Raw genomic sequence first — 13,783 nt, forward strand, 5'->3', positions numbered from 1 at the left:
CTTGCTGATTTTTGTATTTTTAGTAAAGATGGGGTTTCACCATGTTGGCCAGGCTGATCTCAAACTCCTGACCTCAGGTGATCCACCCACCTCGGCCTGAATAGGGATTACAGGTGTGAATCACAGCATCTGGCCTCATGCTAATAGCTATTAGAATGTGGATTATGTCTTAAAGAAAAATCTGCTGTATGGCATAACTGTAATCTAAATCCTTAGAGCAAATAATGAAGTTTAGTGAATGATGTTTATATTCTTTTGCTTTTGAGAACAGTGGGTTTCAGTCTTCCCATTCCTTCCTACATCTTCCTCCCTTAACATAAATCTATACTCCATTCATGCATGTACACACTTAGTACATAGTGCACTTTCCCATTTTAACAGTGGCTCATTTAGTCAGTGACTTGAAACTTCAGGAAAGGGGGAACATACCAGATTGTGGGAATGAGGTTACCATATATTCCGTGGAAGAAATCATTGCCTCAGAGATTAATAACAAAGCGATTTATGTGACTTTTAAGCAAATTTCCGAGTCTGAATACCTTTCCTTCCTTATCTGCAAGTTGGAAGACATTTATTATAATAAAAAGATGTCCTTTTAATATCATTTTTCTTCCTTAAAAATGGAAGTAAGTAGTAGAATTGCTTAATGGAAGTTTAAGAACAGGAATCCTCACAAAATTTACCTGATTTCACTTGTTCTCCAGCTCTGCTCTTTGGAGGTAAATACAGGAATTGATTGTTTTTAGGAAAGTTAGGGCAAAACGAGAAATGCTTAGTTTTTTAAGACATGTATTATATATTAGTCTGTGCCAGGAGAGTTGGGTTTTTTGGTATTCTGTGCCATCTGCCCTGTGGAGACTATATGAGAAATTGTTTACCAAAGTATTGTACTGATGATCATTGTGTAAACCTGAGAGGATATCTGGTTGTGTTATGTTCTCTTACCACCTCCAAAAAAGTTGTGGCAGGCCAGATGTGGTGGCTCATGCCTGTAATCCTAACACTTTGGGAGGTGGAGGTTGAGCTCAGGAGTTGCCAGCTTGGGCAACGACATGTGGTCCCAGCTACTTGGTATGCCTTAGGAGGGAGGATCACTTGTGCCTGGGAGGCAAGTCTACAGTGAGCTATGATTGCACCACTATACTCAAGCCTGGACAACAGAGACTCTGTCTCAAAAAAAAAACAAAACGTAGGTTATATTCTATTAGGTGACATAAAACTACTAAACAGTCACCTAATGGAATATATCCCCCTTTTTTTTTTTTGAGACAGGGTCTCTGAGTAGTTTTATGTACAATTTCCATTATGTGAATTGCGGATTATTTTTAAATGGTAATGTTAACTTAGATTTACTCTGTATGTATTTTCCCTATCCATGGGCTAACTAAAGATTAAATCAGTGATATTTAGATGAGCTGAATACCCCTATATAAGTGCAGTTATATTTGGTTTTGCTGGTGTTAATGAAAAAATTTGCTTTAGGTAAAGTGCATCATCTTGAGTTTTCTATTAGGACATGACTGGAGATTAATCAGATTGGCATCAATGTTTTTCCCCCCCAAACAATAAATAATATTCAGTTCAGTTAGGTTCCAAAGTAGCAAGTTCTTTGAATTCCTGCCATATGTTGATTGGTCCATTAGTGGTCTATTGGCCCACTCATTTTTCTTTACTTGAATTAAATTTGAAGGTCTTTGTAAGTGAAGGCCTTTTTTTTTTTTTTTTTTAAGTTAAACTCTAAAAGAAGAAATAATCAGTTGGGCTTACTGGAATATCCTTTAAGAACATCTGTGTTGTTAGTGTTTTAGTGTAGTTCTTCAGATATTAGTAGTAATCTCTAAGTGAGTTGAAATTAGGCTTAAAATTGGAAGTTCTCTGCCTTTCTCCTAATTTCAAAAATAAGCCCCTCAGCAACTTAATTTGGAACTAGTGGGTAAGAGGGTGCATTATGTCACTTCTTTAGGAATGGTGCACTATGTATTTGTTTTAATTTATATAAGGTGTTTTTGTTTGTTTTTTTGAGACAGTCTCGCTCTGTCACCCAGGCTAGAATACAGTGGTGAGACCTTCACTCACTGCAACCTTCGCCTCCCAGGTTTAAGCGATTCTCCTGCCTCAGCCTCCTGAGTAGCTGGGATTACAGGTGTGCGCCACCACCCCCAGCTAATTTTTGTATTTTTAATAGAGACAGTGTTTCACCGTGTTGGCCAGGCTGGTCTTGAACTCCTGACTTTGTGATCTGCCCACCTTGGCCTGCCAAAGTGTTGGGATTACAGGCGTGAGCCACTCTGCGTGCCCGGCAAAGAAACGTGTTTGTTTGACTCAATGTTTTGGTGGCTGGGAAGTGCAAGGGCATGGTGGCAGCTTCTGTCAAGGGTTTTTTAATACAGGAACTTTTTAGATTACAGTTACTTGGAACCTTAAACATACTATGTATTTTTAAAAATTTGAGTGTTAAGTACAACTGAGGGTATGAAGTGAAGATACAAAAGAGCGTAAATGTGTGAATTCTAATTCTTGGGATTTTTCTTTTAGACTTTTTTTTTTTCTTTTTTGAGAGTTTTTTTTTTTTTTTTTTTTTTTTTTTAAGAGACAGTCTCTCACTCTGTCACCGAGGCTGGAGTACAGTGCCGCTATCATAGCTCATTGCAGCCTGGAACTGGTCTCAAGCTCTCCTCCCTCCTCAGCCTCCTGAGTAGCTAGTACTACAGGTGTGTGCCACCGTGCCTGACCTCTTTTGATATGTGTTACACGATTAAATTTTCTTCCTTTTCTTTTTTTTTTGAGACAGGGTCTTGAGGCTGGAGTGCAGTGGTGTGGTCATAGCTCACTGTAGCCTTGAACTCCAGGGCTCAAGTGATCCTCCTGCCTCAGCCTCTTGAGTAGCTGGGACCACAGGTGTGCACCGAAATGACCGGCTAATTTTTGTATTTTTTAAAAATAGTAATGGTGTCTCAGTATTTTACTTAGGCTGGTCTCGAACTCCTGGCCTCAAGGGATCCACCTGCCTCAGCCTTCCAAACTTTTCTTCCTTTCTTTCCTTCCTTCCTCCCCTTCTCTCCTTTTCCCTCCCCTCCCTTTCCCTATTCTCCCCTCCCCTTTCTCTTTTCTCTTTTCTTTTCGACGGAGTCTTGCTCTGCCACCCAGGCTAGGGTGCAGTGGTGCAATTTCGGGTCACTGTAACGTCTGCCTCCCAGGTTCAAGTGTATTTTTAGTTGAGACTGGGTTTTGCCATGTAGGCCAGGCTGGTCTTGAACGCTTGACCTCAAGTGATCCACCCATCTCTGCCTCTGAAAGTGCTGGGATTACAGTTATGAGCCACTGTGCCTGGCCTAATTTTTGTATTTTTAGTAGAGACGGGGTTTTACCATGTTGGCGACTCTTGTCACAAACTCCTGACCTGAAGTGATCTGCCCACCTCGGCCTCCCAAAGCTCTGGGATTATAGGCGTGAGGCACCACACCTGGCTGTGTTGGTTCTTTTTTTAAGAGACTATCTTACCTTGTGACTCAGGCTGGAATGCAGTAGTGCCATCCTAGCTCACTGCACCCTCGAACTCCTGGGCTTAAGGAATCCCTCCAACTCAGCCTCCTGAGTAGCTGGGACTGTAGGTATGCACCACTACCCATGTTGTCTGGGCTGGTCTGGAATTCCTGCCCTTGAGCCATCCTTCTGCCTCTGCCTCAGCCTCCTTAAGTTTTGAGATTACAGGCATGAGCCACCATGCCTGGCTAGTGACAGCTCTTGGTATACATAAGTGGAACATACAACTGTGCCTCCTTCAAAGTAGTTATCTCAGAATGCTTAGCAAGACTCTGATTCTTTGACTTGACTTCAAAAACTTTGAACACTAGGTCCTAACTTTTTGAGATAAACTTGATTTTGAAATGGTTGAAAGTCTTTTGAAGACAAGTCTTTTGAAATAATAATTGATATGAGTTGTGTGTTTAGTCAAAGTGGTAATTTAAACTGGGTTGATCTGTTTTGCGTGGCTATTATGCACTGGAGGATATGAAGCATTTGAAATGCTGACATTTTGGACTATTCATTTAAAAATAGGCTGCGGGCCAGGCATGTGGCTCACAACTGTAATCCCAGAACTTTTGGGAGGCTGAGGCGAGTGGATCACCTGAGGTCAGGAGTTTGAGACCAGCCTAGGAGACAGGGCAAGACTTCATCTTAACAAAAATAGCCGGGCGCAGTGGCTCACGCCTGTAATCTCAGCACTTTGGGAGGCCAAGGCGGGCAGATCACCTGAGGTCAGTCAGGAGTTCAAGACCAACCTGGCCAATATAGTGAAACCGTGTCTTAAAAAAAAAACAAAACAAAAATAAGAGTAGTCTGTGGCTCTCACCTGTAATCCTAGCATTTTGGAAGGCTGAGGCAGGAGGATTGCTTGAGCCCAGGAGTTTGAGATCTCTACAGTCCCAATCTCTACAAAAAAATTTTAAGCATTAGCTGGGCATTGTAGCATGTGGAGGCTGAGATGGAGAGGGTATCACCAAGCCTGAGACATCAAGGCTTTAGTGAGCCGTAATCATGCTGCTAGACTCAAGTTTGTGCAACAGAGTGAGACCCTGTCTCAAAAAAAAAAAAAACTGAGTTGGTGTTAAGCAATTTCTTACAGATGTGTGTTGAGGTAGATTAATAATGGTACCAATTTGGGTAGACTGGAAGCCATTTTTCTGGTGACTAGAGGATAGTACAGGCAGTGGTATAATAATAAAGATCTTGTGCTTTGTGTTTTCAACCATGTAAATGATCTGAATTTTAAAAAATAGTTTATTTTCTAAAAAAGTTTTTAGCTAGGGAAGGAGCATAAGGGAACAGATGAGATTACATCAACAAGATTTGGGAAATAGGATATGAAGAGACAAATTAAGATTAATCCATAAAATTGACAGGGTCTAGGTTTACAGTTTGGACATTTGTTCACAGAAGGATCTGAGTATTAAATTTCCTCTGCTAAACACAATGCTAGTAAGTATTTTCATGTTTACTGCATTTTTTGTTTTTAAAGATGGGGTTTCACCATGTTGGTCAGGCTGGTCTTGAACTCCTGACCTTAGGTGATCCACCTGCCTTGGCCTCCAAAGTGCTTGGATTACAGGCATGAGCCACCACACCCAGCCTATGTTTACTGCATTTTATTGCAGTTGCTTCATGAATGCCTGTGACATCTCAGCTGTCTGTCTAATAGTCTTATTAATGTGCGCCTGCAAATTTAACAGTTTTAAGAAACTTCGCTTTGGTTTTAGCCGTGGTTGTATTCCCTAGATTTGGAAAGGATCCCTGTTTATTGGGATATAATAATGTGCGACATATACAAATGAATATAACAATTCCTGATACGGTATAAGGTCCCCTTTCTCTCAGTGAGAGAACTCATACTGGCTGTTTGGCACCCATACTGGCTGCTCGATGTTTCATTATGTCTGCTTTATGAATACAATAATAATAAATTCACCTTGATATTGGTCTGAAAGGTCACTTGTAAGGAATTTATGGAACTTAAAATTTAACTTCCAGATTTCACTAGCTTAAGTCATAAGCGAGAGGCAAATAACCATCCATGCTGTCAGAAGAGCAGACGCTATTATTATAATGGTAGTAGCAAAAGCAGAACTTGTTTATTACTGTCATAGTAGTAGCAGTTTCATTCCAAGCAAATTGAATTTTATGTTTTACTTTTTTTTGAGACGGAGTTTCACTCTTGTTACCCAGGCTGGAGTACAATGGCTTGATCTCGGCTCACTGCAACCTCCGCCTCCTGGGTTCAGGCAATTCTCCTGCCTCAGCCTCCTAAGTAGCTGGGATTACAGGCATGTGCCACCATGCCCAGTTAATTTTTTGTATTTTTAGTAGAGACGGCTTTTCACCATGTTAACCAGGATGGCCTCGATCTCTTGACCTCGTGATCCACCCGCCTCGGCCTCCCAAAGTGCTGGGATTACAGGCGTGAGCCACCACGCCTGGCCCCATATTTTACTCTTAAAAAGTACATGGGATTAGAAGAAGTAGAGTAGTAAAAAAGAAAAATAACAAAAACAACTTAATGTCCGAGTTTCTATTTAGGGGTAGTCTGGATAATTATGCTTATCGTGGTTTGTTGTAACTTAAGAGAAGAATTCATTAAGAGCCTGCTGAAAAGGTAGTGGCTTATTTATTTATTTTTTTTCCCTCTTATCTCAAAAGGTATCAAGGTAGTGGCTTCTAAGTACCTTAATTTAGAATTTCTTAAAAACATACGATATTTCTTTTTTACTTTCTTTCTTTCTTTTTTTTTTAGGCAGAGTTTGTCTTGTTGCCCAGGCTGGAGTACAATGGCCTGATCTCAGCTCTCTGCAACCTCTGCCTCCTGGGTTCAAGTGATTCTCCTGCCTCAGCCTCCTGAGTAGCTGGGATTACAGGCATGCACTACCACACTTAATTAATTTTGTGTTTTTATTAGAGGCAGGGTTTCACCATGTTGATCAGGCTTGTCTCAAACTCCTGACCTCAGGTGATCTGTCTACCTTGGCCTCCCAAAGTGCTGAGATTATAGGCGTGACCCACTGTGCGCCTGGCCTGAAAATATGCTATATTTCTCTCTGGGTATTGTCACACTGAAAAAGTAAAAGGTGGTAGAAATTTCTGACAAGCTTCTTTGTAAAAGAATACGCAAGTATGGTAGACTGATTGAGAAAAAGGAAATCAGAATCGCAGCACAAAAAAACATGGTGTAATAGCCTGTTATCATTCAAAAGATGGGCAAATCTGAATTAGAAGAGGAAAAGCAGAATTTTGATTTACCATGTCACCACCCTTGCAAAATTTTACAGGATTTGATCTAAAATGCTTAATAAAGGATTGGAAGGCATGATTAGTGATAAATTGATTTGGGAGTTCTCAGTTGTGGGAGTCAGTTTGTTTGGCATTATATTTGATTTATTCTTTATTATCTGGGGGAACCATTTTATTTTTTAAAAGATGTTCTAGGTCCAGGCATGGTAGCTCATGCCTGTAATCCCAGCACTTTGGGAGGATCACCTGAGGTCAAGAGTTCGAGACCAGCCTGGCCAGGCGTGGTGGTGCATGCTGCCCAGCTACTCCAGAGGCTTAGGCAGGAGAATCTCTTGAACCTGGAAGGCAGAGGTTTGCAGTAAACCAAGATTGTGCTGCTGCACTCTAGGCCTGGGCATCAGAGCAAGACTCCCATCTCAAAAAAAAAAACAAACATGTTCTTTTAGCTGAGACAATAGTATCATTCAATTTTAAATGCAAAAAATAAGCTTCAAGTTGGCTTTAGCCCTATTAGCTTCAGTCTTTTTCTTTGAGGGATTTAATAATTAAATGCCGTATGTTGTTTGGTTTGACCATATAAAATTGCTGTTTTTGTAGGTCAAAAGAATTTGAGTGTGAGCAATGCCAAATGGGTCTACCTGGTACTGTTTATAGTTATATTATTACTTCCTGGATGATTTATGAATAGTATTTATTCAAAACAGTATGTACTTATTGAAGCACTGTGGGAAGCAGTAGTGTTAAATAGATGAAAGGTGAGGGTTTATGTTAATTAAGAAACTTGGTCTAATAGGGAAACATATGGAAAGAAATATACTACCATTGTTGGCTGGGCATAGTGTCTCACACCTATAATCACAGCACTTTGGGAGGCCAAGGAGGGCATATCATTTGAGATTAGGAGTTAGAGACCAGCCTGGGCAACAGGGTGAAACCCCCATCTCTCCTTAAAAAAAAAAAAAAAAAATATATATATATATATATATATATACACACACACACAAAAATTAGGCTGGGCACAGTGGCTCACGCCTATAATCCCAGCACCTTGGGAGGCTGAGGCGTACAGATCACCTGAAGTCGTTGGGAGTTTGAGACCAGCTTGACCAACATAGAGAAACCCCGTCTCTACTAAAAATACAAAATTAGACGGATGTGGTGGCACATGCCTGTAATTCCAACTACTCGGGAGGCTGAGGCAGGAGAATTGCTTGGGAGATGGAGGTTGCCATGAGCTGAGGTTGTGCCAAATGCAGTTGGAACCCCTAAGGCGGGGGCAGGGTAAAGGAAGGGTAGTCAGGATTCCAAAAAGAAGTGGACATTAGACTGTTTATTTTGCAAGGAGAGTAAGATTACCTTAGGTGGAGGAGATCAGTGTTTGCAGATTGCCAGCCATTCATTTTGTTTAAAGGAAGGTGAATGGTACAAGTTTAAAGTCCTTTAACTTAGTCATCTAATTTGTCTCTTGATGTACTAGCTACTGTGTCAAGTGCTAGGAGACACAAATTCAGTTTCACAGTGCTACTAGCTTTTTCTATAGGCAGTGAGAATCCACTGAAAAGTTTTGAGCAGTGTGGTCACTTTCAGATTCTGGTTTTTTTTTTTTTTTGAGACGGAGTTTCGCTCTTGTTACCCAGGCTGGAGTATAATGGCGCGATCTTGGCTCACCGCAACCTCCGCTTCCTGGGTTCAGGCAATTCTCCTGCCTCAGCCTCCTAAGTAGCTGGGATTACAGGCACGTGCCACCATGCCCAGCTAATTTTTTGTATTTTGAGTAGAGACGGGGTTTCACCATGTTGACCAGGATGGTCTCGATCTCTTGACCTCGTGATCCACCCGCCTCAGCCTCCCAAAGTGCTGGGATTACAGGCGTGAGCCACCGCATCCGGCTTCAGATTCTATTTTTAAAGAGAAGGAATAGTTAGCCAGGTTGTAGAAGACATAATGTGAAGCCTGAGTAATGGCAAAAGAGGTCAGTTGAAAAGCAACTGTGTAAATGTTCATAAGATAATACTACTAGAGCTAGGACGGTGACATTGGGTTAGAGAAAAAGAGATGACTTAAAAAGTTGAAAATGTCTTACCTTTGGTTAAGATTTACCAGACTTGAACACTGTTTCTGTAAATTCCTTAGTTTGAATTTCTTTGACTGTTCCCACTCTTATATCCTATACCCTCATTATAACCCTTCTGGGTCATTCTCTGTTTCTCAGATGTTGTTCCTTGAGTTCCCTTTTCATGTTATATCAGTTTCCCTGGGTAATCTTGTCCAGTTCTGTTAGCATATATATATACTAGGCTTAAGACTTCAAAGGCTGGGTGCAGTGGCTCATGCCTGTAATCCCAACACTTTGGGAGGCCGAAGTGGGTAGATCACCTGAGGTCAGGAGTTCAAGACCAGCCTGGCCAACATGATGAAACCCCATATCTACAAAAATACAAAAAACTAGCTGGATGTGATGGCACATGCCTGTAATCCCAGCTACTTGGGAGGCTGAGGCAGGAGAATTCCTTAAACCTGGGAGGTGGAGGTTGCAGTGAGCCGAGATCTCACCATTGCACTCCAGCCTGGGTGACAGCAGGACTGTCTCAAAAAAAAAAAAAAAAAAAAGTTAGCTAGGCATGGTGGCATGCACCTGTAATCCCTGCTATTTGGGAGGCTGAGGCAGGAGAATCACTTGAACCCAGGAAGCAGAGGTTGCAGTGAGCTGAGTTCGTGCCACTGCTCTCCAGCCTGGGTGACAGAGCGAGACTCCGTCCCAAAACAAAGAAAAATCAGCTACTGAGGTTGAGTATCCCAAATCTGAAAATCTAAGATCCAAAATTTTTTCAATACTGACATGTTACTCAAAAAGGAAATGTTTCTTGTCTGACAGTGTAATGGAAACATTCCAAAATCAAAAACATTTCTTGTCCCAAGCATTTCAGATAAGGGGTACTCAACTTGTATGTGTATGATGATTTTGTATAGTTGGAATTGCCTTCTTTATACTATTAACTTGTTCTGTTTCCCAGAATAGTCAAAACATTAAATTACACAAATGAACACATTTCATATTCAAGATCTGAGTTGAGACTTTCGTAATCTAAAAGAGGACAAAATGTAATGTCAGCTCTATCCATGATGTCGTTTTTTGTTAGTTTTGTTAAGGTTAATCATGCACATGCTAATTGATTCATTTTTGCTTTCTGATCCTAACCTTGTTTGAGTTTTGTGGAAACTTAATAATTTTGATCAAGGAAATGAAGTTGCTAGTAGTCAATTAATATTAAGTAACAGGAAGGGAAATTGCATTCACTTCTTAGTTCAGCATTTCGGGTATTGCTGATTTCTTTGTTTCTTTCCTTTCCTTTCCTTTCTCCTTTCTCCTTTCCTTTCCTTTCCTTTCCTTTCTTTTTTTTTGAGGTGGAATCTCACTCTGTTGCTCAGGCTGACCATTAAGGGGCCTACTGAAAAGGGTAGTGACTTCTAAGTACCTTAATTCAGAATTACTTGAAAACATGCTATTCTTCCCTCCCTCCCTCCCTCCCTCCCTCCCTCCCTCCCTCCCTCCCTTCCTTCCTGTCATGTCTGTAGTGTCTGTCTTGGCAGTTTCAGTCTTGTTGCCCAGGCTGGAGTGCAGTGGCCCCACCTCGGCTCACTGCAACCTCTGCATCCTGGGTTCAAGTGTTCTCCTGCCTCAGCCTCCCAAGTAGCTGGTGCACACCACCACACCTGGCTAATTTTTGTATTTTTAGTAGAGATGTGGTTTCACCATGTTGTCAGGCTGGTCTCAAGCTCCTGACCTTGTAATCCACCCACCTCAGCCTCCCCAAGTGCTGGGATTACAGACATGAACCACCGTGCCTGGCCTATGTTGATTTATTTCTTGGTTAGAAGCTACTTGCTTCATGGCTAGTTTTACAGCTACATCATACATCCCTATTTCTATTTCCATTTGATAATTCATTGCTCTAGAGCTCACGTTTAAGGGTAATAAAGTTTTCTTACCATAAATCATTTAAAAATGTATAATATTTGAGTAAAACCTTAAGCTGAGGTTAAGAAGTATCTTCAACTAGTTAAAGAAATTGGGTGTTTGGCCGGGTGCAGTGGCTCATGCCTGTAATCCTAGCACTTTGGGAGTCCGAGATGGGTGGATCACCTGAGGTCAGGAGACCAGCCTGGCCATCATGGTGAAACCCCATTTTTAAAATAAAAAAGAAAGAAAAATTGGATGTTTGCAGTTAATTGTTTTGTCTTCTGTATTCTAAAATGTGTATGTTTGCTTTATTTTTAAAGCAGTGTGATTGTTACTGTGACTCTGCAGTGTATTCTCCAAAAGGGGGGGAAAGTAGAGGGACAGGTTGAGTTTCCAGTGAGGAAGAAAAAAGAAAATGTTACTCATAGGCGGGCTAACATGAAAGGTTTGATTAACTTCTTTTTTTCTTTTCTTTTTAATTTATTTTCTAATAATAGAGACAAGGTCTCCCTGTGTTGCTCAGGCTGGTCCCTCAAGTGATCCTCCTGCCTTGACATCCTGAAATACTGGGATGACAGGTGTGAGCCACCACACCCTGCCAATTTTTTTTTTCAACAAACAACTAAATATAGATTTATCTTTGCAGTAGACAAAATGAGTATCAAGTAATTTGTAAGATAATAAAGACCTTTTAACTATTCCTTATTGTTTGAAACTAATGAAATAAATTATTTTGGGGTATAACTGTGATTTCTGTGACTAGAATTCCGGAGCGTCATCTTTTTTTTTCCTTCCAGATTAAATTGATTATAGTTTCTTTCCCTTCTGAAACCTCTCAGGAGAAAGGGAATTTTCCTGCCTTTCTCTGGATAGGTGTCTGCACAGAGATTTTATGGCCATACCATACAACTAAGCTTGGACAATTGGCAGTTGTTCTGTACTCCCAGATTTGGTTTAATCAGGGAATCACTATGGTATCTTGAATGGGATTTTAGCTGGATAATTACCTTGTTCATCCAGAATTAGTCATTGATCCAAATATCCAAATCTGACAAATTTTCAAAAAGCTGAGAGTACTGCAGAAAATATTTTTTAAAATTGCCAGCTTTGGTGGCTCATGCCTATAATCCCAGCACTTTGGGAGGCTGAGGTGGGAGGATTGCTTGAGCCCAAGAGTTAAAGACCAGCCTGAGCAACTTAGCAAGACCCCATCTCTACAAATGGCACAGTTTTGATTTTTGCTGAAGGAGTGGAGAGTTTGTCTGTGATTCTACCATTCCCTGTCCCTATCCATACACATACAATAAGAAAATCATAATTTTAGAACTGTATCTTATTTTAGTCCTTCAGAGGGATTATTTGTGCCTTAACTGTAACCCAAGTCCAGATGTATTCCATCTTAATGAATTTCAGTTTTATTTTTCTTTAATTATAATTGGTTGCTGTTACATTGGAATGTTGTCACACATATTAGTTAAACGGGGTAAAATGATCTTTTGTCCTTTCAAAATAATAGTTTTATTACCGCAGAAAGACTGCTTATCCTTAACGTTTGGTATAGTTCATTCCTAAGTGGTTTGTTTTAATCTCCAGGTAGAATATTTCCTTTCAAGGTCCAATTCTTTGGTTCTTTTGTAATAGTTAACTACTGTTGACTATATATAGCCCCCTGAAGCTTTCATGTATCACAGGTAGAGTTTTTAACTGCATTCTCTGTGTACGTCACTACAGTTTGGACATGTACATAGTTTTCTTATTGTAAGATGCTAAACTAAGCACATTGTAGACATTTTAAATGGCATTGGAATGAATGAGGATTGTGTGCCATTAATAATGGGTGTGGATTGGCGTTTTGTCCTTATAGGTTAAAACAAGAGGTGTGGTTTAGAGGTGAGAACCACTTGCCTGAATGATTAAACTAAGAATCAATTTTAATTAGTTAAAGTTGATGAATGCTTTGTTCAAAAAATTTGGGCACCTCATTGAGGAGTCAATGGATAAAATACGTGGTGGTTTTTTATTTGTTTTTTTGTCTTTTTTGAGTCCCAAGTAGCTGGGAATACAGGCACATGCCACCATGCCTGGCTAATTTTTTGTATTTTTAGTAGAGATGGGGTTTCACCGTGTTAGCCAGGATGGTCTTGATCTTCTGACCTCATGATCTGGCCCCCAGCCTCCCAAAGTGGTGGAATTGCAGGCACGAACCACCACGTCCAGCGGTACTTGGTGTTTTTAAATCATAATAAGCTGTTATGAGAAGTATTTTATCTGTAGCATGCTTCTTGCATATCTTTACAATTTGTAAAGACAAAATTATTCTGGCAGTTTGATTTCAGATAATAATAATTTAGATGACACTTAAGAATTATAGGAGCCAGGCTCACGCCTGTAATCCCAGCACTTGGTGAGGCTGAGGCAGGATCACTTGAGGTCAAGTGTTTAAGATACCAGCCTAGGCAACAGACCCCTGTCTCTACCCCCCAAAAAAGAAAAAAAGCTGGGTGTGGTGGCATATGGCTGTAGTCCCAGGCACTTGAGAGGCTGAGGTGGGAGGACAGCTTGAGCCAGGGAGTTTCAGGCTGCAGTTGTTTGTGCCACTTGTTCTGTCCCTTAAAAAAATAAAAATTAGAGGAAAATGCAAATGCTTTGTTTGAGCTTCATAGAATTTTGCCATTTTCAACCTTACCTCCAGCCTGGCAGCAGTCTAGGATTTTTTAGATTTAAAATGAAAAGCATAGCTTCAGACTTTGCTCACCAAAATTTAGTATGTAATTCTCTTTCTTTCTTTGCAGAAATGGAATCTATTTGGAATTTGCAGAAGCAAGGTAAGAAAGATTATATTACTTAAAATGTCACTAATTAGTCATCACTGGACATTATTTTTTGGTGGGATTAACAGATGGGTAGTAATTTACCAAATAGACTTTGTATTTTGAGTTATTTAATGACTGCAATCAAAAGGCACTAGCAGCTGGGCAGGGTGTCTCATGCCCATAATTGCAACACTTTGGGGGAGGCCAAGGCCAGAAGGATTGCTGA

The 13,783-nt window shown here is 40.5% G+C and overlaps 1 protein-coding gene across 1 annotated transcript in view; it reads left to right on the forward strand.

The window, feature by feature from the left end:
• The window catches only part of NUFIP2 (nuclear FMR1 interacting protein 2), a 34,189-nt gene that overhangs the window by 9,665 nt on the left and 10,741 nt on the right, over window positions 1-13,783 (forward strand). The window contains exon 3 of the mRNA XM_002748226.7: window positions 13,537-13,569. Within this exon, the coding sequence (XP_002748272.1) occupies window positions 13,537-13,569 (33 nt within the window). The remainder of the gene's footprint in view (window positions 1-13,536; window positions 13,570-13,783) is intronic.

This window comes from Callithrix jacchus, chromosome 5 (assembly GCF_049354715.1).
Source record: "Callithrix jacchus isolate 240 chromosome 5, calJac240_pri, whole genome shotgun sequence".
Lineage (NCBI taxonomy): Eukaryota > Metazoa > Chordata > Mammalia > Primates > Cebidae > Callithrix > Callithrix jacchus.